Below are 26702 nucleotides of genomic sequence, written 5' to 3' on the forward strand. Positions count from 1 at the left end.
AGCAGCCACATAAACAAAACGTAGCCATTTCCTTTGTTACATTTACTACATTAGCACATGCAAATGTTATGTTATCCACACAGAACAATATAATGTTCTGTGCTACAGATACATTATCTGTATTCACTGAAACAGCTCAGTTTGAAACTATTTCCTCCTGGTTTTGTCATCTCTATTACTATGCACATTCTGCATTTCCTTACAGCAGGGGTGGGGAATTCATGTTCCTGGAGGGCCGATGTCCCGCCTGGTTTTTGTTCCAACTGTGCCCCAAATTACTTAATTAGACCAATAATTGGTAATAATTGGTCCAATTAAATAATTTAGGGAACAAAAGCCATGGGGGACACCGGCCCTCCAGGACCAGGATTCCCCACCCCTGCCTTACACCCTCCAGCCCTCCAGTCTCATTCTTTGGGATCATCAGACCTTCGTGTCTCAAACTGACGAATTTACAACATCTCAGCAAACTAGTTTTGAACATATAAAGTTGTGGCAGGGCAGAAGGCCTGCTGCTGTAAATAGTGTGGGTGGGGAATGTAAGGTTGGCAGGGATGGGGTTAAATCTATCCCTGCAAGCAATCACAGGTGTGGCCATTCCCCAATTAGGTAATGGTGCTAAATGGGGAGGGGCCACATGTATAAAAGAAGCCAGAAAGCATTTGTTTGTTGGAGGGAGTTAGGGGAGTGTTTCTTGTAGTAGTAGTAGTAGTAGTAGTAGTAGTAGTAGTAGTAGTAGTAGTAGTAGTAGTAGTAGTAGTAGTAGTAGTAGTAGTAGTTAGTAGTTAGTAGTTAGTAGTTAGTAGTAATAATAATAATAATAATATTAACCTCTGTGTAGATGTTAGTGCACCGTATAGTGAAGGCAAAGACCCAGCCTACATTGTATTGTTTTTGTTAGCCATTTGTTTTGGTCCTTGTGCCTTTTTCTTTGTGTCTTTTTGTTTAATAAATGTGTGCTTTGCACTTTAAACTGCAGCTTCTGTCTCAGAGTCTCTAATTCCTGCCAGTAACATCTTGAGCCGTGACGCTATCCTGTCACAAACATACAACAGGAACCTAAAACATACAATAGGAAAGCAGCATTCAAATACCTGGTGATATGATATAGAAGAAATCTTTAAATTCATCCATCCAGACTTCAGCTAGTCTTCTGTTGTTCTTGTTGATAACATGACCTGTTCCTCCAGGAAAACTGTAAGGAGTGGCTTTGCGAAAGACATGACCAACGTGGGAACATGTAACAATTTCCAATGACCCTCCACACTGCCAGATCTAAAGAAACAACAAACCCAATGTAACAGTTCAGTTAAACATTTAGGGCACTGCCATATACTTTATAATGGCTAAGGCACCAACATTACTTTGATTTAATCCAGGCCTAGATGGTTAATCATGATTTGAAGTGTCCTTATGAATAACAGTGTTTATTGCACCAGACAGAAAAGAGAAGTGGAATCCTGTTGCTTTTGTGCTGGATGTGATACATGCCAAGCAGTCTTAAACACACACCAATAGTTTTAAAAGCTTTGTTAAGTGTGTGGGGTGAGAACATACTTTCAGCACAAGTCAGTGACAACTAAGAAAGAAAAAAAAGCTCATGGCTCCCTACCTCCTTTCAAAACCAACATTTTAATATTGTAACAATTCATTAACGTAAGTGTTTTCTGTTGTTTTCTCTTGGCTCCATTGAGGCTAATCCACTAATTCCTATAGGAATGGACATAAAAAAAAAAAAAAAAAAACCTTAATAAAATTGGATCAACTAAGTCCTGTTATCCTTAAGGTCACAGGTGCAATGTCAAACAATGTACTTTAATCCTTCTCTACAACCTTGTAGCCTGAAATTATCCTAATGACACAGAATCTAGATTCCCCTTTTCATTCTATATTATATTTGCTGGGGTGTGTCCCACTAATTTGTGGGATTTCATTTTTGCATGCAACAATTGTAAAATGTGAAGAATCTTAAGACCCTGATTAGCACTGATCGTGGATTATTTAACCTTACCTTAAGCTGGTCGAAGATTAGTGCTTATCTGGATCTGTGAAACAAGCTGTTGATGTCATTGGCAAATATACACAGCATAGCCGAAACCAGGGGTGGGTTAAAGTACTCTAAACAATTATAATTACTCAAGCACTAACTTACTACTCGAGTTCTCTGAAAAAATGACAGTAATATCTCAAGTTCAATATATTGTAGCGACCTGGTCAGTTCAGGCTGCCAGACTTTTGTTTCATCTAGTACTGTGCTTTCACGTTATCTGTGGGGGGTGAGCCGCTGTTGGGTGGGGTTAGTTATGAGCCTGCCCACCTAAAGCCGTAATTAACTGACTAATACATGTTTTATATATAGACACACACACACACACACACACACACACACACTCCTGTTATGATGATTTAGTTTTCACTTTGTAGATTAGGGTGTTACCAGCTTGAATCAGACTGCAGAGCCTTCTTGGCGAATCAAAATATTTTTCTTTTCTGCTGCTGTGGATGTTTAGAAGATACAGCTAAAGCTTCAAGAACCTTTACACTGCTATTTAACACAATACTGCTTGCTGACAATGGTTAAAATGGAGGCCCCACGATAACTGAATACCTGTGGGTAAGATAAAGATACTGTATGTGCATCTTTAAAGCACTGTAGCCGTGTTGTTAATGAGCTACTGGAGAAGGCCTTCGTTCATACCAACATAGTTAGAAAGAAAAATTGACATAGTTACCCTAAAAGACATTTCTAAGTTTTCTCCACCCCAGATGTCCATTCCTGGATCATAAGTTCCAATTTCTTCAAAGTAATTTCTGTGAATTGAGAATAAACCACCAGCCATTGTAGGGGTCCTATGGAAAATGTAGAAACACAGACAATAAAATAAGATAAATAGAATTACCGGTCACATTTGTAGCAATAAAATGTTGTAAAAACTACCAATACACTGAGATACAAAGGAAAATAAGTCTTTAGCAACAATCACTATGTTGGTACTGTGTAATTATTATTGGTTACTGTGATATCAGGTCTGGTGAAAACATTCAACAACATTTAATCAATGTAAATGTTAAAAGGAATGTGGATGAATAATGCTACTCTCCTACCACAAACTCAGAACACTAAACAAACATGGACTATTTAGTGACCTTTCTTTTTACAATACTGTTTCCACAAAATACCTAGAGACCAGTCTTAACATGTCTGTAATCCCCAAACAACAGACCTACTATACCTCTGACACCTACTCTATACTGTACATATCAAGTTCTCTGTCCTAAGGGTAAAGATAATTAGAAATGTATCACGTGGTCTTGAAAGTTGATAGGTTGATTCTGTTTTCTTTAGCTGTGAACAATACCACTGGCCTTCTATCATTTAATGAGGAGCAGTCAAAAATATAAACAGATGGCTTCAGTTGTTTGTAGACATCTGTAATTGGTTCCATACCACAGGCTGAATAAGATAAGGCCTGGCCTTATCAGTGAGGTTGTTTAAGCAAAAAAAAATTAATAAACTCTGTAATAGGAGTACTGTAAACAGGTGTGTAAGTCTCAACCCCCCACCCCCACCTTTATGAGACAATAATTTCAGGAATAAGTATATAGGTCACACAAGTGTATAAGTTGCTCCTCCCCTTTTAGACCCCCTAAAAATACCTAGAAAACAGACTTAAAAACAAAGGTTTTTACAGTATTTATAAAATACTGCTCTTTCCATCATTTTCATTAAGAATGCACAGGATATGTCATTTACTGTAGAACAACTATGTCTACAAAACGGATTGCTGGCACTTTTCTGTTCAACAAATCATCACAGCATGTGTCAGAGAGAAAGAATAGTAAACTTTTCAGCATAAATAGTACACTTTTCAGCATAAAGTGGCCCCTTTTCAATTATTTTTGAATGTTTTTGAATACATTAGATAAATCAGAACTGTTCCATGAACTCTGCTTCTAAAATTAAATGATTACATTATTAGACAATGAAAATACTCATTTTCTTTGTCTAATGATTGTTATACTGCAGCCAGAAACAGGTGCATTTAATTGCTAGAACAGTGGTAGACTTTTAGATTATCGTTATGCTGCTGATGATCTTTACAGTAGCGGTGAACTGATTACTGTCTTTCGTATCATAAAGATAATCTATCACTCAAAGCTAAGTAAATCCATAAGCGTATCTTCACAATCATGAAAAGGACTGAACTTTATGGAACACTTCTACCAGCAACAGGTTACAGTGATTTATACAGCTTTGAAAACTGAACGTGGTCTGAAGCTTTAAACGGGTTTACACGGAGGAGCATTTAATGGTATTCATTTCCCTTCTTTCTTTGTTGGAAATTCCAGCAACTGCTCCAGCAAATATTGTAGCAGTTGATTTCTTAGTGGACATGTGTGACATGACTTCAACAGGGCTGGAAATACAGTATGATGCAATATACATAGTATTTTTAATAATGTAAAAATGTAATATTATTGAAATGTGTACTATGTATATGTATAATATGTGAATATAGTTATGAAAAATCATTTTGTTGATACTTGCCTGACAGGTAATGTTCGATCTCCTTTTCTTCTGTCCATCTCTCGCTGTGGAACAGGATACCAGCGAAAATTCAGCTTCCAGTTGAAGCCACCGTAAGTCATGTCAGATCCAGCCATGTATTCAAATGTGTCATCGCTGATTACATCAATAATAGGGCAAACAACTATCCTTCTGTGGAGCAAAACAAACATTTATGAATATCCATTCTTAACAAAACATAATTTACAAGTATGTACTACAGTTTCAGTGTTTGTATGGTGGAGACCAGCCTAGAGATGTTCTGCAGGTTTGTCCTTCGGATCCATACCAAGAGCTGTCCAAAGTCAGAGTGGAGTCATTTCCTTCTCTGTGCTGTTCATTATTTAATGCAGCAATTCAATTTGGGGATCCGGTGAGATTTCATAATATAACTTTGCTTTGACCTTTTTATTCCCTAACGAGATCCTGTTCATCATATAACACAATTATAATATTCCCTCACTCTCTGTATATATAATATTCAGTCTTGAACAAAGACGACTACGCGGCAACCTGACTCACGAATTCAAAAGGTACTGACAATGTCGACCAAAGGGACTTTTTTGACCTGAAAAAAGAAACAAGGACCAGGGGTCACAAATGGAGATTAGACAAAGGGGCATTCAAAACATAAAATAGGAGACACTTTTTTACACAGAGAATTGCAAGAGTCTGGAACCAACTCCCCGATAATGTTGTTGAAGCAGACATCCTGGGATCCTTCAAGAAGCTGCTTGATGAGATTCTGGGATCAATAAGCTACTAACAACCAAACAAGCAAGACAGGCCGAATGGCCTCCTCTCATTTGTAAACTTTCTTATGTTCCAATATAAATATTTGCAGTAACTTCAAAATACTCCCATACATTGCAAATCCAATTCAATCCAACACACGGGTGAGGCTGTAGAGTTAAGTATATAATTTACTATGGTACCTGTCTTCTTTAATTCTTGCCATTAGTGGTTCTAGCCACCCACTAGTGCATTCACAGTGTGCATCTAGGAAAGTTATGACTTCGCCCTTAGTAGCAGCTGCCCCTTGAAGCCTAGCGCGAATCAGTCCAGACCTTTGTTCCATCCTGAGGATTCTCACTGGAACTTCCAAATTGCGAACATATTTCTCTAATTTTGTCATTAGGAAATCTATAAGAAAACAGATTTATGTTAACATTTCAGAACACAAAATAGTAAGATTGGATACTAAATAAATAAATACATACATTTGACTTCTATTATGTAAGATAAGGCTTCCCAACCCAACAGTATGGACCTCTAACATGGTGACAATGTTTTTAAATGCTGTGTATCAGTTAATTTACTATAAAGCTAGCTCAAATGTATGGGCAATTTCTGAAAAATCTAATTCACAATACCTGTCTTCTACAAATTAGGAGGTAATCTCCCTTATAAAAGTTTACCATGGCATTTCTGCACAGTACTTTAGCAGTTTTATCATGCTTTCCTGTGGCTATACTATGCATTTAACAATTTACCCTGGCTTGCCATGTTCATTAATATGCTTTACCATACCTCGCTAATCTTTACAATGCTTTAAATATGCTTTATTACACTTTGCTATGCTTTTATATGAATGGGATTTGTCTCCTACAAGACACAAACACACACACCAGATACATACCTCTTTCACTTGCATCATCCACTAGCAGTATCTCTAGAAGTAAATGTCTTGGGGACCTATTTATCACACTGTGGACTGTTCGTAGTAGAGTACTCCATGCTTCGTTGTGAAAGACTATAACAATGCTTGTATTTGGGAGGGCATCAGGGTAAACTTTTGTTTTACACCTGTGTGAGAAAGTAAAAAACTATTACATCCTTGGATTCAGAGTGACTTTGATTCATACAGCATTTGAACTGCATGGTGCTGCAAAGGGGAATAGCAAATAACACAAACGGGACGTGACAACTACAAAAGGATTAATATCTCAAATTAAATAAGCTACTATTGCTGTAGTATCTGCAATGCATGATGAATATCCCATTTCAAAAGATGTCTGTTTAACAATACTTTTAGAAAGGATTTCAAACTACTGATTTATTTGGCTATATAACATTGTTGCTGTTAAATGTGACCCTGTTTGGTTTTTACATACTATTAAATAGGATTACGTTGTGTAAACTGTAAATACAATACAGTGTTCATACCGAAAAGGGGCACTCTGTTCAGTGCTTCACATAAGTGACTTTCTCTATTGATGTGTCTCATCAGAAGTCCATGTTGGTAAATAAGCCATCACACTAAATGAATGACTGACATTTTCAGTAGTAAGGTATTTACATTAGAGCCAGCCTATCAGTTTCAATAGAGCACCAGTATACTGCTTCAAACACTGGGGTTATTCAGTCATCTTGAATTACCTTTTGATCTCAAAGTCAAAAGAATGATAGAAAGAGAACACTGCAAAAAAAAAATCTAACTGAGACAGTCAAGCAACTCTGTCTTGAAAGCCAAGCCTACATGGTTTATACTTTAAACTTTACCGTGATTAGAATATAATTCAGCATATTTCCGACAATGGATTGCCAATAGTACAAGTATGCCAGTGACATTAGGGCCACGGCTGTAAATACAAAATTACAGAAACATGAAAAAGTAGATCACCATGACCTACATCCACCGTATAACAATACACATTTGAAATAAAAACAGGTGCCTCATATACCACCACATTCCAGCAACTACTTGTATTAAAAGAATGGCCCAAACGTGTCCAGCCCTTTTGCCCTATTTGTTATATTATCTGTGCAGAAAAATGGTTAATGACTGCAGAAACTATTTGGCAGTGTGACGTAGCTTTTTTAATATATACTTTGCCTTTTGCATATGGGAAACTAAGCATATTGTCAGTGAATTATTTATTGTTAAGGATAACACCTTCAAATAAAGTGCACTGCCTTTAAGGGACAAAAGACAAAAATCTTTACACAAACAACTTGGGTAAGATAGATATGGCAATAGATCATGCAAATAGCTCTCTGGTTTTTCATTATGCAGAATAAATAGGTTTTCAGTTTGCAAGAACAAAGACCCTTCTCCACCTTCAGCTGTCATTGTTAGTAGTAACATACTGTAAACTGGAAGATCAAAGTGATATAGTATGTCATTTTTCATAGGTAAGATGTTTCGGTAACACTTTAAAATAATGGCAGCAAATTCATAGTTAATTCTGGTTGAATGCCACAGGAATAACAACCGAATATCTAGGTTCTGAATTAATGAATTTTGAATTCAGCCCTGTTAAATTAATGTGGATTTAATTACCTGTGTTCATTCCATGTTTGTTTGAAACAAATGATGTTGATCACAGATATAAGGCAGGCATAACTGCTCGTTGTCTGAACTCCGCGCTGCTGGGCGAATCAACATATTACCAAGTAAGTGGATTGTAGTTAATTTGATAGTTAAAATCATTGTTGCTGGGGCAACTATCTCTGCACTTAATTATTGTAATTAAGTTTTGTTAATTGTGCTGGGCTGTGTTGAATTGAATTTTCAGGCAGATTAGAGTATTGTGTTAAGTAAACGGATCTAGGCCTACAGGATAAGATAAATTGGCACATAGTGTCTTAGAACGCCAACCGTTCTAAGTGCCAGCCGTAAAAGGGCCACATGTCCAAGGGCAGTCTGAGCTGTGGCAGTCAGAGAGAGGGCAGTTAGAGCGAGGACCTTTCCCAAACCTCTCCAAATGGCTACTAGAGGCCTCATTCTTACTCTGACACCAAACGTCCGATACACCCTGGATCTGCTCATCACCAAGGGTCTTGGTGATCTCCAATCTCTCCGTCTCAGATATCTCTCTCTCTCTCTGACCAGTTCTTAAAATCATTGTCAATATTCATTCACCTCCAGCTACTACTGATACTGTTATTTTCTTCTGTCCCAAGAATCTGCTAAATCTACCATTCCTATCGGAATGTGTCTCTTGTTCCCCTCTGACTGATACTCTCCCATCTTCGGTTAATGCACGGACCCTCTACAACACCACTCTTACCCAGATCATTGACACAGTTGCTCCACTCACAACCAGAACAGTGAAGAAACACTGCAACTGCCCATAGTATACCCTCGAACTTCGACTTCTTAAGTCTACCTGCGCGCAAGTGGAGGTTATCCGGAATATTGGTTCACAGAGAGATCTGGACTGATCACCTCAGTGCCTACAGACGTGTGCTCGCTGCTGCCCGGGTGAAATACTTCTCAGAAATCATATCCACGGGACACGGTAAACCCAATACTCTCATTAAAACCACTGATCATATCCTGCATCCAGCCGCTGATAAATCCATCCCCCGTTCATTCTCCTCCATTACCTATCATGATTTATCCTCTTTTTTTCAGAACCAAATTTGTTCTACGCTCTCCTGCCACAAACCCATTACTAATGTCTCCAGCATACTGCTGAAATCAACTACTGCCACATGCTCCTTGGACCCCTGCCGACAACTCACAGGAAGTGCATTAGATAGTAAGTGTTGCAAAAATGTGTTTTCTTTTTCTTACAAATGTATTACGATACACTACATGTCATCATAGCACAATTAAAATGTGTAAGTATGAGACCAACTGATGGTCTGTAGTTTGATATGCTGTGAAGGTATACAATCAGAGGATTCAAATAATACATTTTTGGTCAACACTGATGAGTTAAGAAGCCACCATCCACAATAAGATCAACCTTCTTGAGACCCCCAAGATTTATCATTATCAAATCTAATACTCCTGCTGACACCACTGACAATGATAAATGAACCCGGGAAGGGAACGCAGTTCTAACAAAATGACCTGAACAGTGACTATTTCCAAACCATTCTTAGCATAGACAAGGAACTGTGACATCAAAAGACAGAACCTACAGACCATCTAATCTGTACTGTGCCTAATCTTAGATTGGACAAAACAAATCTTTGCAAATCAGAAACAAGTATGTTAGCAATGTACCTGTACTCCCTCATCAGAGCTGTATGGTTAAGAGAGCTATGAGTATTATGGAAAGTATTGTGAAATTAAAATACTGGAAGTTTACCAACACACTTAGTTGCTCCTGCAGTGCCGTTCCTTTAAAAATACTTAACACACTATATAAAATTGCATTTAGTTCAATGCAAATTGGGGGAGGGGCAGATTAATGTTTTTTTTTATCAAATATCAAAAGCAGAAATGATTACTGCTTTGCTACTGATAAAAACAATGATGGAGATGGTGCCAGGATGAGAAATAAATGTTTCTGTTCTATAAACCTGTAATCATTCACTTCCCATTCTTAATAACATCAGTTTTCCATAAATATGCCCAAGCACATGTTAGTGCAGTGACAGACTACAGTAATAGCTATTTTATGGAAATGAGATAAACGTGGAGAAATGGAAAACCAAAGTGAAATTCAACTTCAGTAAAACTGCATGCACCAAAAAAAATACCTGGAGGTATTTTTATCCCCCAGTAGCTGGCTAAACAACTGTAATTTATCAAAAGAACATTACACTAGCAAGAACCTGTCAATATTTTTCTTTTTCTTGCAGTCGCGTTTAGAAAAATAAAATTAAAACTTCAACAGCAGTCGGTTACTGTAGATCCATAATTTTCTTGCTTTAGCATGTAAGTACAGTAATCCATCACATATCTGACTGCGATGGGATCAGAGTAAGGACAGAAGGACAAAAAGTTGGATGAATGAATCCTGTTTTAAATACCACAGATGTAACAATTACTATTTTCACATAATTATTGTTTTTAGCTTTTACTAGATCCCCTAAAACCCTTGTTTAGAAAGATACACGGTATTAATGCTTGTTACAAAGTATCCGTCTGCCATGCGGGTGCGTGCATTCACTGCTGAGTGACAGGCAGGAGATCGAGACGGAGGTTGAAGTTGATACACCCTGCAGGCGAACAGGATTTATTTACATATCAACACACTGAACAGCTCATGTGACACTACCAGCAATGACAGCGCACGGAGCACATACAACAGTGTACGAAAATCTAAACCAATCTGAACTAATCTCTGTTCAATAATAAACTAACGTTGCTGAAGAGGGTGATCATGGCGGATAAACGGTTTGGGCCGATATGTGACGGGTGGATCCGCGACGGTTTACTGTACTGAGTGAATGAGGTCAACTGTGTCACCTTTACAGGAGTCCTTGGATATATACTGTAAGCATCAAAAATGTGCTCAGCAAGGAAAAAGTGCTTTGCCTACATATTTTTTTAACTAGTATCATTTTTCCCTTTAAAAGACATCCACTTTTCTTCATCCAGTTAAAAAAGCAGGCTGATGAATGCCTCTAATCCTGTCAGCAAACCTCTTATGGAAATTTAAACCAGCATTGCCTAGATTTATTTCTGAGAGAAAGAAAGACACTGCTCGTCATTCACAACCACATTCAATGCAGAATATGTATTTTTAGATTTACGTAGTGCTGAAATGTATGAGCAAGTATCAAATGTATTATTTTAAAATGAATGCTAGGAACTTAACATTGCTATAAGTCTCTCTCAATCCTGACAAGCAAGGGAAAAAGAAGGACAGGCCACTGTCCTCATGGGACACCTCAATCAGAATTCCAGATAAATGAATTATAAAGCGTAGGACATGATCTGCTCCTAGCTCCCTAGTACTACAGAGTTATTATGGATGGTAATAATTGTACATAATATTAAACAGTTTATAATTGTAATGATAACACCAAATATGTGGGGTTTGTTTTTCAAAATGTAAATGCTATGTTTTAATTTACTAACATTTACAATTATTTGCAGAGTATCCCTCTAGACTTACCCTTCCAGTCTCACGTCTGGCAAACTTCTGTTCAGGGCAATCATATCACTGGCCATGAGGTTGAACTGGTTGATTTTAAACAGCTCCTTCATTTTTTCCTGGTCATCTTTTGATATAATGACAGCTTTTCCCATCTCTCCAGGACCCTTGTGTGTTCTTGACATGACAGCTGAAAAATAGATTCAATAACACTTGAGTATATCAGTACACTCAAGCTATACAGAAACCTTTTGAAAAATAAATGACACAACTGTTGACCCCATTGTAAAAAAGATGCATATATATCAGAACTGTATAAGTGTAATACTCTTCTTTAATATTTCTGAAGTGGGTGAAAACGTGCTGCTGGTCCTGGTCTGTAAGTTACTACTGCATAGTCAGGTCTGGCTTTTTCTTTGCAGGAGTCTGTTCATGAACATTCAGCACTATCCACCAAGCCAGAAAATCTGTGTATTTCACAATTCAATATAGAAAAGAATGGTTTAAAATTGTTCCATTTAATCACATTTGTGCGCTGCAGGTATTTCTAATGTTTTGTCCAGCCTCTGTAGATCATCCAACAAGCATTAGTTAGTCCACGTGAGTAACACTTCCCCCTTCTGATTAATGAGCTAAGCCACAGAAGCCGTTGCTCTCTGCTGGCTGGGTGCCCTGTCTCACTAAAACAATGACATCATCATGTGGTGCTGTTTCAGCCTTTGAGAAAACATGTCACCAATGGGACAATTTTGATCGCTCAAACGCTCAAAAACAGTGATAATAATGTCATTGTCGCTTTCTGTATCTGTAGTCTGTCTTATATTTTTATGTACACGCTTGACAATATTGTTGCTACTGTCAATGTATAATTATATTTTATTATCTGCAGGTTCCGATACAGGAATATTGACAGGAATACCTGATGTGACAATAAGTACATCCGCCCACCTCTGTCTTAAACTCAAATCAACCTCATTTGAAGCAGTAAAATAAGTTTATATTTAAGGCCACAGTATATGAATTGAGAGCTCTGATATTGCTGCATTTCTGAATTAAATTATAAAGAAAAATGGCTGGAATAACGCCGTAGGTAAAGAGAAAATAGCATATTCACGTCTATTTTAAAAATAAAAAAAATGTTAAAAAAATCTAATTGTGTGCCCTGGAATTCACAGCATTGCAGCATTCACTTAACCAGAAAGACACAGTAAGTCTTTTCTGAATACAAAGACAGATCATAACTCAACAAGGTGTCTACAAAAATAAACAAAACAGAGCAATTCTGCAGACGTTGATTTTGTATTGCTCTTTAACACTTTACAAATATGATTTACCATGCGATTACACTTCCTCCAGCTAGAGTGCCATGTACCATTTTTCTGGAGTTCAGCCATTAATTACTATAACAACTTTTAAAAATATATATATATCTATATTATGTACTTTTTCTCCTACAAAAATAGATAGCTAAAAAGGAATTAGGTAATGTAAATGGACCTGTCCTCAAAACAATGTATCCACTGAAAATAGGCGATTACCTACAGTATGAAGAGAGTATGTATTTTTCTCTAGAGACCATTGGTACAGTTGCAATCTGACAAAATCAATTACTGGGCTATTTAGTTTTGGTACAATTCCCTACATACAAACAGGAGGTACATCATTAATCACCATGACAACCGAGGAGTGTGAAAACTAGAAAATGAGTATCATCACTACCTAAGGGCAATACAAAACCCTCCTCTGTTGCCAGCACAGGACTAGCTTGTGAAATACCTCTTACACAAACTCTTTATAACCTTTACTGTGCCAATTCTTCAGTCATAAAAAAAAGGTATGAGCAAAACTGTCACTGTAAAATAACAATAACCTCAAACTTGACGAGGAGAATGATCAAAAACAGTTTTGTATCTAATATGAAACTTATTGTAGAGAACTATTTGGGGTTTGGTTACAGGCCAGTGTAAGCCACAGAATATAGTGGCAGATAAGGTTTAATCACTTTAATAAATTGTTTAGTGTCACCCAAAAATTACCTGCAACAGCAGAAGCAATGCTTTGCTAAATTACATGTAAATTATACAGTAATGTATTGTTTGGTGCAATTAACTAGTCTACTTTAAAACAATTATTATTATTACTAATATTATTACTATTATTATTATATTTTTTTTAAAACACAATTCAGTATCGTCACATAGTATTGTATATGCTTTATGAAGAATTTTACAGCAAGGATGAGCAGTTAACCTTAATGTCTACAACAGAAAAAAGCCTTGATATTTCCCCCAAACATTCACGTCATAAAATTAGCCACTTGGGACTGACTGCTGAAGCACAGCCTGTGCGAGTAGCCCACCACCAATGGTTTAAAGCATATTTTGTATTGTACACAGCTACAGTACTGACATCAAAAAATGGTCTTGCTTTTAGCTAAAAAAGACGACATATAATTTAGAAACATATTTTCCACCATTTCTGTACTAATATAATTCTCTTACCCAAAGCTGGAGCACTAATCCATGCTTAATACTATTAATAATGAAATATAAGGAAAACAAGAAAAAAAAAGAACAGTGGGGTAAAACATATTATTGCATTGATTCATACAGAGTAGGTCATGTGGATTCCACAAATTCAGTTTTAATTTGACTCTAGCACATACTCCACCCTCCAAAAAGCCAAACGAATTTTCTACTTTGATTCTTAGTAATAATACATGTAATCCTCCTGAAAAAATTCTAAAGTTTAAAATGAATTGTTAATAAATTAGCTTGTTTTACATGTTTTAAAATTCTGTTTTCCAATGTTTCTCAACAGTTCAACTGTTAAAAATAAACACTGCTACTGTAGTTCTACAATTTCTGTCTCTTATGTCACCATGTATTACAACAAATAATATACACCAAAACTACACATATAAGCCTGTAATTCTATGTCTGGGTTTCTGGTGACATTAATAAATCACTAGAGCTAGCACTTTCGTGCTTTATGTCACCAGAAACCCTCAACAGAATTATGCAGTTGGGTGTACATTAGTAGTAGTAGTAGTAGCAGTCCCTCTTAGTCCCTAGAAGAACTGTGGACCTGGGATGGAGGGTGCTGTACAGAGCACTCGCATCAGGAGAGATCCTGCATCACTTCACCGACTCGGACACCGCATGCCCTTTCTGTGGTCAGTCCGAGTCGGTGGTTCACATTTATTTTCTGTGCATGAGGCTGCTGCTGTTCTTCCCCCTGAAGTTCCAGCTGCATTTTACACCCACCCTTTTTATTTTCGGGCACCTTAAACATGGCTCTATCAAGAAGAGGGACCTCCTGGTGAATCTGCTCCTGGCTCTTGGCAAACTTGCAATTTACAAGACCAGGAAGCGCATGATCACCGAGGGGGGTCTCTTTGACAGCAAAGCCATGTTCAGGGCCCTAGTTCGTTCCAGGGTTTCTTTAGAGCACGCCAAAGTGGAGTCCACTGGCGATGTGACAGCTTTTGTTGACCAGTGGGCTCTAAATGGCGTGCACGGTTTCTTTTGGTGCACTGTTGCAATTAACTATTTTGTTAAAATTAGTAGTAGTAGTCGTCATAGTAGTAGTATAATAAACTGTAGGTAGCAGTAGGTCTAGACTGGGAAGATTGGAAATCACCCAGCTTCATTTATAAAAAGGCTGTTTAGGTAAGAAAATGGTTAAACACTGTCAAAGTGATAGTATACAGTAGAAGAAATAGTCCAGATGTGTTTATTTTTCTTAGTCATATTTCTTCACATATTACATTACAAAGTAAAAAAAAAAAAGATTTAATAAGTCATCACCAGGTATGCTTTTCACAAAATATTGAATAATACAATGTTTCCCCGTGTCTTGGACTATGGACTGTCTCGTATCCTCTTTTCAACAACTCTTTCACAGCAAATACAGTTTGATTTTCTTACAGAAATGCAGCTTAACTAACATGGCTGTATCATCAAACATAAAAGCAATGCCATATGCAAAACTACATGTTATTTTTATGAATACACATGTGTCTGCATGACAACTGAACGCTGAAATGCTGCATTTTAGGAAAGAATACAAGGACAAAAAGAATGCTGCTGGAATCTGTTTCCTTCATAATCTACTGTCACTTTTCTTATGCAAATCATTTTAGCATGTCAGAATCTGCCAGCTCCAGCTGTTGAGAACGAAAGAGCATGAAATCTATGTCTATATCACATACAGTCTGAATTGCATATGCTGCATTTTAAATAGAACTGAAGACGCAATATCATTTTTGAAAGTTAAACAATAGCCCAAACAGCTCTAAAAAAAAAAAAATTTAAAAATGGTTGTTATTCTCATTACAGCTGGTTCATACCCCTTTCAAAATCAAAATCGCTCCCCAACCCTCAATTAAATTATTGCATACTGTAAATTGGGCGATCCATGTTTATTTGTAATGTTGTCATTGTTAAAACACATGCCCTATACGTGTTAATCTATGAATTCACAAAGAGAATGATCAAACTGGCAGAAGGCACAGGTGTCGTTGTACATTAAATCAACAGTACGAAGGTCACTCTTGAAAATCAGGACTTAAAAGGATGTGTTGCAGTAAGAGTACCTCTGTTAAGAAAGGAGAACAAGACTAAAAGGCTAAAATATGTGCAATAACACAGCAATTGGACTAAGGAACAATGGTCAAAGGTGCTTTGGACTGTTGATGGATGGACAACGACACCTGTGCCTTCTGCCAGTCCTGTTGTCTATTCAACGCCTCTATCTGTACTATGCTTCTGATACCACACCTTGAAAATCAAGTTATGCAAGCTATTTCACTCAGTTTTTCTTTCTGTGTGCAAGTCAAGGTTGTTATAATAGTAGAAAACACTAATGGAGGCTTGGAGTAATTTGTTGGAGCTCATAATGCAATCGATCAATCAATCTCATATAGCGCCTTTCATAGTGGACCTCCATCACAAAGAGCCTTACAAGATGCAGTAACAACAAGAAAATCCATAATACTTTAAATACAGAGAAATGCATAATGCATGAAATACAGTAAAGAAACAAAGCATAATACAATACAGTGAAAAATGCATAATACATGAAATAGTTGCAAAACCACAGTAGCTAATAGCAGATATCAGGCTTAAAGAGTATGGAAAGCAAGACAGAACAAGTGGGTATTTAGCATTGATTTAAAGCAAGACGTGGTCGGTCACGCACCAAAGCTGGGAGTTCCAAAGAGTTGGAGCCAATAAGACTTTCGGACAGTAGTGTATATATTACGTGTAAAATCTGTAAATCCATAGCTTAACCAGTAAACATCGGTCAATCTATCAAATAACCTGTGTATGTGGAGATTTACCAGCTCAGTGGTCAATGTATAAAATAAAGGAGATGGTAGTTATAACCATTTGAGGTGAATTCAGAATGTATTCTATGATGTACTCGGGTAAATTGAGTAATTTATTATTTATTTTTCTTGAACTCTTTTTTTTGTTGTTGGATTAATCTTTCTAGACTTCACTGCATCCCTTCTTGCATTATTATTATCATTATTATTATTATATTATTATATACTACTAATAATAATAATAATATGTATTTTGCAGAGACCATGTATTAATGTTTTGGCCTGTAATATATACAGACAGGATAAGAGACAGATTTCTGTTTTTCTTTCCTACGATTTTATCCCCCTTTCACTTTATGTAAAAAAAAACAAAAAAAACATTATTTTAAATCAACATAGGGCAAACATTAGGTATGATAATAATGACATCTCTTCAGCAAAACTCATGCCTCTACAAATTGTGATTTATTATTATTCAGTTGAACTGATTTAGAAAAAAGCATTCATGCACGTAGGTTTTGCATTTCAGTGAGAATCATAGTGTGCTACATCATTTTGCCGGCAAAACATTATTCTGTCATTGTTATTTACTATTTGAGACCAGCGAAAGCGCCAGTGTTTTGCTTAACTGTTTTGTTTTATCACACCGCATTATATTATATATATATTATATATATATATATATATATATATATATATATATATATATATTTATATATATCACACACACATACACACACACACACACACACACACATTGCTTTTAATTCCTGTATCCTTCAGGTCACAAAAAGAAAGATTTAATGAATAAGTTGACAGACTGCCAAATGTCTGATCCCATGCTTTTCTGGTTAGAATTAGTACTTAGACCTCATTTGACAGAATCTAATTCCCAGAAGCTTACACAAACGCATTTAGATTCTGAATATAGTGCTACAGCAGTAACCAGGCACACATCCTAGCCCTTCGTTCAATTGAAATGACAGAACATTCACATAACAAAATAATGCAGGAGTACCAAGAATAGCATTTGCAAAACAACACTTTTTCACTCGAGATTTCTATCCTTTCATCATAACCTTGCAAATCAGCTTAACTGTCACATAGCAGTGGACTCGGTAAAGCAGACAAGTAATGCTAAGAAAAAAATTAAAAAACAGGCTTTAAATGATAAAGTTAACAATTATGATTGTACAGTACTTGCAAAGACAACAACAAAAGTGTCATAACTTGCAGGATTTTGGATTTACAGACTGAGTAATCACATTTAATAAATCTGTTGAACATGCAGGAGTGCTTTTATATAAGAAGTATCGCATAACCTCATCAGTGAACACAAACTAGGGAAAAGCAATCCAAACAATGTGTTCATCCATTTAAACATCAGACACCTGCAAAATATATGTTTTTGTGGGAAAGGTGATGTGCAATGTTATATTTGAAGCAATTGTGCTTTAAAACAGTCGCTTGCTGTACTAAACTACTAAAGTATGCATCCAACCCGTCATACATTGAAACCCCTTAAGCAACATAAAAGGAAACGTTTGTCCTAGAATGCAACATGAAACAGCTTAAAGGGAGGGTATGCCTATTTCATGGACTGTGCACTCCTTATATGTTTCATCACATCGATGAGCTGTAAAGTGCACAGCTGTGAGCAAAGAAACTGAATAAGGGCCTGAAATTGAAATGGGAAATACTTACCTCTCAAAGCAGGCAGCAGTGATCTGTCGTTCTTGTCATCACACTTGTTACACTCACTGAAGTACAGGAGTAAAAAAACATCTACAAGCACCCAAACCAAAGATGTGGCCAGGACCACTTTGCAGTAGACAAATCTTCTCATGTCTTTAGTTGATGTATACACTTGCTATAGAATCAATCCGCATCAGCAGCCTCCTTTTTTGGGATGGAGAAACCGTACCGTGATGAGAGAAGGCAACACAGGAGCCACGGAGCATGGATGTTGGACAAGCTTCATCAGTCTGAAAACGAAAGAACAAATTACAGAAACAAAAGGACTAATATAATTCAACCCCCTCTTCACTATAACCAACAACAAAAAAAAAAATCACTAGAAAATGTGACCTTCTACAGTCCAATCCTTATTAATTATAAAATGTATCATACATTGCAGAACAAGTGTTTTAGTTGTAATACAAGAGAACACATGGTACATACTCTACAGTAATAACAGCTGACACTGCCAGCTGCACACTATAGAGAAATCATATTTTAACATTTCTGGTCAGTTGTGCTATGATGCAGCCTTATAGCACATTGTGATATAAATAATAATAATGATATATTTTTAAAATATAATCTGGAATTGTTCTTTCAAGAATCTGTTCATTTAAAAAAATGCCTTGATTACTTGAAATTTCTAAATTGAGAAGAAACCAGGCACAGTGCTTCAGTAACTCCATGAACAGCATCAGAAAATAAGATTTAAATATATGTAATAAATATTATTATTATTATTATTATTACAAAAATCTGTAATTTTTGTAATAAAAAAGCAGAGTTTAACAGTCTTATCATACAGTGAAACCCTAAAATTTCTCAAATTACACAAATGTTCTTATGGTTTATATGTTATAGGAAATGCTGATGGAATCACAGCCTTGTTATGTGCTGCTGGGAGTATATTTTTTATTCCTTATATTATACACAGAACCACATTTTCACTGCATAACAGCAATATAATTCTGATGCTTTTAAAACCTGGGAAACCTGGCACGCACAGTTACCCCCCACTGTAAGAACGGAGCCCTTTAAAATACAACCACCAGGTACAATACACCGTATGTTGTCTCCAATATTATAGCACTTTTCCTGACAACCTCAGGGTTTTTCATGAGGAGTTCTGACAACCTTTCTTCCTTATCTTACCCTTGCAGTGCACTGCCTGGTTAACGTACAGCCAATAGAACCCTCCAGAGGTGTACACCTATCAGAGAAGATGTCACGCTTGATCTAGCTTACCCCTTATCACAAGTTAAAGTGCTAATGAGAATCAAAGAAGCTGTTTTCACAAGGATCAGATTGCTTAAAGTTGCCCTGTGATTCCATAAGAACCTCCTGCCACAAAACATATAGCTCGAAGGCCCTGAACAGTGCCCCTCAAGCTTATAAACGAGGACAATAACACCTTAACACTTATCCACTTAGAAGATGACTATCTATATTCAAAACATTAGTTCTTAGTTTGCATTGGTTGTTCTTTGTTGGAATGGTATCTATATGTCAGACTTTAAAAGCATTTCCGCTGTTTGCTATGTAACTAATGATGGATTCCTGTCTATTTCTGCATTAATTTCCGTAATCCACCATGTGAATGTAAAACATACTCTGTTTCACTGTTGTATTAAATATTTACACTTTGAGAGTACTACAGGCGTTTATCTTGAGCACTGGTAATATAACTCCGTCCTTTTTATTAATTTGATGACTATCTTGAGGAGCATAACCATTCTTAACTTGCTACTTATGTTCTTACAGTTGAGCTACATTTTTTCTAGGAATTTTTTTATGCCAAACTCACAAAACCAAACAAATACTTTTTTCACACTACCTAAAAGCACAATCAACCCACACAAATAAATGCAAATGAAGTGAATAATAATCACATGTTTTCAACGCTGGTTGATCATGCATTACTTATTATGTTAATAGGGCTTGTGCCCAGTTCCAAAAGGGCTTGTTGTGCCTGCCGAGTGTAGTTTTCAGGGATGCCGTACACAAAAACACACACATCCCCCCCCCCCCCCAACAAAAGAAAGTCTGACTTTTTTTTCAAAAACCTACAAAAAAAAAGACTGACATGAGGGTGGTAAAATATAAACTGTAACTGGTTCAAGGTAAACATACTGCACTGGCTTTCACTCCCCTCATACACACTCTCCAACCAACCACTCTGTCTCCTTTTATATCATGTGGCCAGGGCTGATTGACAATTCATTACTCAATCACAAATTGGCCACATTACACACTTCTCAACCAGTCACATGCACAATAAAACAATTAAACAAACAACCAATCACTCCCACATTTACACAATGCCATCGCCATGTAAGCCTCCAAACTCACCAACACACACGTGCACCCCCAAACTATGCTCGGGCATGGGATGCAATAGCTTTTCTTGTCATACTACATATATATGAAATCCTGAAATCTTCAAAGAGTTATGTTCAATTCAAACACGTAGGGTGCATTTGCTCCCCTTGCTGTGGACAGGGTAATTGTGCTAGAGATGTCAATCACCACAATAACTCATCCAGAACAGGTTTGTCCATTTGTTTTGTCAGCAACTCATTGATCTGATTCAGAATTTTCCTAAATGAAAGGTATCAAAACTGAAAATCTGGAGGGGAAAAAAAAAAGTTTTAAAAGTTTTCCTATTTATTTCATATACCCAAAGAGGTAAAACTTTATTCAACTTCTGCAATTTCAACTTTTGGCCACCCAATTGCTACAACACTTTACGCTGATTTCTACATGCAACCATGCTAACTTTATTCAGAAGAGAACCATAGACCAGGGTGGCCAAAGCTGGTTCTTCCAGTCCTGGTCTTTGTTCCAACCTTGGTCCAAATTGAACCAATTAAACCCCCATCCAAATACTAAAGTAGTTCATTAATTTACCTGTGGAATGACCCTCCAGGACCGTGACTCAACAGCCATGCCATAGACCAGGGGTCTCTAACCCTGGTCCCGAAGAGCTACTGGGTCTTCTGGTTTTTGTTTCAACCAAGCTCTCAGTTACTTAATTGCACCAATTATTGGCTTAATTAATCAAGATTAACAGGTGTTCCAGACTGTACACCTCTCATATATTGGAACCAGGTCTTAATAACATGAAAAAAGTAGGTCACCAAATTATTTTTTTTACAACATATGGATTAAGGGTGAGCATTATAATGAATCAATAAAGTATCTCTGAACTGGGACAACTATAAAATATAAACACATGTTTACATTAAGTAACACATCACATTAAATACAGTACATAGCACTTTGTCCTGGTGTATAGGTTACATACAAGCCCCCTTCACAGAAAACTTATTGTACGGGATTCTGACATCTAAAATAAATGGGTCAATAATCTGTCCCTCTAAACACAGCAGTTCGCAGTGTATAAATCAAATGGAACCTGTCTGCCCAGCAATGAGAATCTGCAATCGAGACTAGACGACACACGAACAATCAAATTATACTGCTATATTTTATGTGAAGCTGATGGTACTTTTTTTTTTTTTAATGCCAGACCAATCATCGTTAATGCAAACATCAATGATAAAATGTAATTACAAATGGTGAGAAAGCATATTGTATTCAAAGACACTCAACGAGAGTGCAAATGCAGCAAACCTGCGAAAATTACCTTTTTGGATTCGCTAAAATCATAATTTTGTAATTACTTGCTGTAACTTAATATTTTCCTTTGTCATACTCATATGCATTGCACTCCATAAGTTTACTAAACCAATATAGCCACGTTAACTTTGCCATATTAAATTTAAGATTACTATTGTAACAAAATACGTAACATCACAGTCATCTAAAATCAAACATCTTACCTTCATCAAACGCCACACAGCTGCACTCACAGAAATACTGGGGTAGCATGTTTAAAGGTGCAGTGTGCCTGCTCTTAATGGCAAAGAGAACTGAGTTGTATATATTACAGCCTTACTTTATAATAATATAGAGTACGTAATACTTACTGGAAAAGATTAAATGATGCACTGCACAGTCTTGGCAGTAAACAACGTGTTGCATATATTTACACATTATTCATTCACCAGCAAAACCACGGTACAATACAACAAAAATAGTATTATATGCAAAATCAATTAGAAAAGAAAAAAAAAGATTCAAGGATGGTTTTGTATTTAGATGTTAACAGCAGAGAGATAGTCATGGTCTCTTCAGCAAGCAAAAATGACGTTCCTCCAAGAAAGCTTGACACTTCTTGCAAGACGCAGCCTTTAAACTCTGCGTCTTTTCCGCCATCCCTTCGTGTCTACCACTGACAGTACAATTATCAAAACACGAACATTATTTCTTTAAAGAATTAAAAGCACAGGGAAATAAGTACGCTGTAAACAGGACTGTTTCTATCGACTTCACTTGACCAAAGCCAAAAGATAACGGGGAAAAAACATAGCTAAAACCCTGAAAATGCAAGGCTAAAAGAAAAGACTGCCTTCACTATCCTATAATTGGCTGCAGCAAATGTCAATCATTAAGTACGGTCTTTGTTGAATTGCAAAGCACTCTGGTAATTGAAGTTTATAGGATAACAATATGACCAGTTATTTTTATTTGTTGGTTTTTTACTTGCACATACATATCCACATGGGACTTTTTTTTTTTTTTTTTTTTTTTTTTTTTTTTTTTTTTTTTTGTAGCTTTGTTTTATAAAATCACTAATGCGTTAAAAATCACTGAATTGAAATATCAGGTGTAGTGTACCCCAGCACAGGTGCAGAAGCTTAATGCATGCTGTTAAATGCAGCCCAAACAAATTTTAATACGCTGTATTGGTAATAATGCAACTGCTTGTGATCTGAGTACACAAACTGGTCTAAAAATAACCAGCGCATATGTACAGCAACTACATCATATTTATGACACCAAAAAATGAATTGTGTAACTTCACTGTGAATACGTGTCTTTTTTCCCTGATATTACAAATTATTACACCAAACAAGGTTAAACAAAATGAATACTGTTATTTTACAAGTTAGTTTACTGCAAAAAAAAAAAAAAAAATTATTTAGCGTTTTCTGAAATCATTTCAATTGACTATGAACTTTATTTAAAAATGGTTTGGTTGGGAGATATTCCAACTGCGCCATGAATTCTATTGCTGTACCCCGTGCTATTCTTCACGATCTTAAAGTATGAATCTTTTAGGTATACGATTCTAATATTATGGATTATAAGCATCCAATGCTATTGAGTTAAGAACCCCCAACCGTAATGGTGGAGAATCTGGTAAACAGACAATACAGCATTCATCCTGCTATAATACTTACTTATCTTTCAGTGTAGCCAGCCGAGCTTTAAAGTAGAGGCAGTGATAGAAGGTCATTTAAATAATATTAATTTATTACAGGTAGGCGACCAGCTAACTATAAACCTTAGAATAGAACTATAGAATACTGGAATTATGTTCATAACAAAACAAAATGGTATTGTGTTTTTATAAATTAATGAAAGAAACGTGCATTGTTCAATACTAATATGCAGGTACAAATATATATATATATATTATATATATATATATATATATATATATATATATATATATATATATATATATATATATATTTTTGATTTATATGGTTTTGCTTTTTACATTTCCTGACAGAATTAAGTATTTTATACAATATATACTATTGACACCAATGAATAATTGCTAAGGTTATCAACCATACATACTTTCCTAATGTAGCAGTTTAATATTACAATCTTGTGCATGTGCTGTAAATATTTTTTTTATTATTAAGATAATTACAAAATGTATAAGCAAGTCTAGCAAACCTTTAAATATGAAAAGCCTGTCACAAGCTGACAACAGAGAGGACATTTGCAGGGAGCTTGAATAAGTAACATGCTAAAGATAGCTACAAGAAGATCAGAAATGCCCACTGCTGTACATCAAACTCAGGAGCTACACACACATTCAATGTCTTCTGTAAGGTGCCAGCAACAGTGATTGTTATTTTAGAGAAATATATCAAACACACTTTTGCACATCAATTGAAACACACAGACACACTATAATGTTTTATTTAGTTTAAAGAAATATGAATTAAAAAGATAAATGCAAAAAAAAAGGAAATAAGAAGCAATATAATTATCACTTACAGATAATTGCTTATGATGAAAAGCATTGCAACGGCAAACATGTGGTTTGCTGGAACCACATCATGAAATAAATTGCAGCTCAGGTGGGAGTAAAAGGTGACAGTATTGTGGTTTTTTGTTTGTTTGTTTGTTTGTTTGTTTTTCAAACATTTTTTAACAGATGGACCGAGAAAGTAACAATTCTTTTTGTACGTTGATGAGTTGCTTAAACAGAATCTTAAAAAGCCTTTCCATACAGTAAATATCAATATACAAGAGGGCGAGTTGGCTTAGAGGGACTACAGTACTGAAAAGGCAGGCACAGATCTGGAGAAACAAATCAGGAAAACAAATTTTTTGTAAATACATTTATTGCATTTTAAAATGGATATGGAAAGGAAGGTGAGGAATAGAACTAGTATCTTTCATCTGACAATTCTCACATGGAATCAGATCTCAGTGACACTGAATTCTTTATGTGATTTTATGTCAATGGGGACAAAACCAAAAAGGTGACATATTTTTTTTAAACTACATTAACATGTTTGTGAATGTGCAATCTGTGAATCATCTGTGTTGTAATTTGAAACCACAGATGTGTTCTGACTAATCTTATCTGCTACCATATTCTGAAAGCACGCAGTCTGAACACTGTATTTATATATTAATTAATTGTATTTGTAGCTATACCTTTCACCACAGTAACATTTACATGCCTTCCTTTAATGGAAACAAAAATAAAATAATTATGTATATTATTCACTATTACATGTTTTATGTGTAGTGGATCACTTGTGTTAACAAATGTAATTGAGTTAACAAATTGACATGTTTAATAAAGACTGCTACATATCTTCTCATATAACTTACTACAACATAGTATAATGTACTTACCTGGTTACTAGATATGTAATAACTAGAGAGAGGGATAAACAAGAATACTTTAATGTAAACCACCAACTTGCATAGTATAACATTGTCCACATGGTGTCAGTGTAGCACCTCGTTTAGAGTCATGGCAACAGCCTGTAAAAGTTACATTTTCTGTAAATATGTTCTCATCCAAGACAGTCTGTATTTAGAAGAATATTATTTGTGTAACACAAACTGTGCATTGTCCCAAAGTATCCAATATATATATATATATATATATATAATATATATATATATATATAGATATATATATAGATATATAGATAGATAGATAGATAGATAGATAGATAGATAGATATACTTGTTTTGCAGTCAGTTATATTCTTTTGGGGATTTATTTATTTAGTTACTTATTTATGTATTTATTTTTCTGAACACTTTTACTGGTAAAAAAAAAAGATGCATTTGGTTATATGATATAGTTCTATAAGTTACTAGTCTTATATCATGAACAACAGATGGTTCTACATTATATTTAAAGAAAGTCCATATAAACCCACTTTTTAAGAATGGATATGAATAATACAAGAAACACACACACACACACACACACACACACACACACACACACACACACACACATATATATATATATATATATATATATATATATATATATATATATATATATATATATATATATATATAGATATCACACATCACTTATCCACAATACAAATGTTGTGTAGTTTACAACAAGTTTACTGCACTGTATTACTTTTGATTTTGAAAAAAATGAAGAAGGGTTTTTTCTTCTTCCCAAAAAAACGACTTTTTTTAAAAATCTTTTAAAACTTTTTGTTTTACATTTTAAAAATCAAAATATACATTCCGCGATGGGTAACCACGTCTTTTCTTTCATATGCATTCAATTTTATAATATATATTTTCAATTTTCAAAATATATATTAGATGTGTACCTCTGTTGAGGGGATTGGAATGTCATAACTGCAATAATAGTTAGTTTAGCACCAGGGAGCTGCCCATTGTGGTGAGATAAAACCATAGTTGTTGGTACGTCAATAACCCTGGTTAACTGATGTCTGACTTCAAGAGCTTGCTTTGAAAGATAAGTTTTCTATTTAACATTCACGTCTGTGCACGCTCTTTCCATTAACACCGTTTCGAAAAAAGAATTTCGTCTCCTCTTTGTGGAAATGGTTTCATCCAGACAGGTATAATAACCACGGGCTGCACGCAGACCCTGCAATATTACTGCCCGGTTGTC

General features: G+C 35.7%; 1 protein-coding gene across 3 annotated transcripts in view; it reads right to left on the reverse strand.

Moving 5' to 3' along the window:
• LOC121322294 (polypeptide N-acetylgalactosaminyltransferase 13-like) overlaps positions 1-22881 on the reverse strand; it is a 37760-nt gene extending 14879 nt beyond the window's left edge. For all 3 annotated transcript variants that reach the window (XM_041262074.1, XM_041262073.1, XM_041262075.1), the window contains exons 1-8: positions 22411-22881; positions 18386-18666; positions 11371-11539; positions 6207-6373; positions 5503-5710; positions 4550-4720; positions 2733-2850; positions 1095-1275 (exon numbers count right to left, since the gene is read on the reverse strand). In XM_041262074.1, the coding sequence (XP_041118008.1) occupies positions 1095-1275; positions 2733-2850; positions 4550-4720; positions 5503-5710; positions 6207-6373; positions 11371-11539; positions 18386-18527 (1156 nt within the window). In that variant the 5' untranslated portion in view covers positions 18528-18666; positions 22411-22881. The remainder of the gene's footprint in view (positions 1-1094; positions 1276-2732; positions 2851-4549; positions 4721-5502; positions 5711-6206; positions 6374-11370; positions 11540-18385; positions 18667-22410) is intronic.
• Positions 22882-26702: the final 3821 nt, after the last annotated feature.

This window comes from Polyodon spathula, chromosome 10 (assembly GCF_017654505.1).
Source record: "Polyodon spathula isolate WHYD16114869_AA chromosome 10, ASM1765450v1, whole genome shotgun sequence".
NCBI lineage: Eukaryota > Metazoa > Chordata > Actinopteri > Acipenseriformes > Polyodontidae > Polyodon > Polyodon spathula.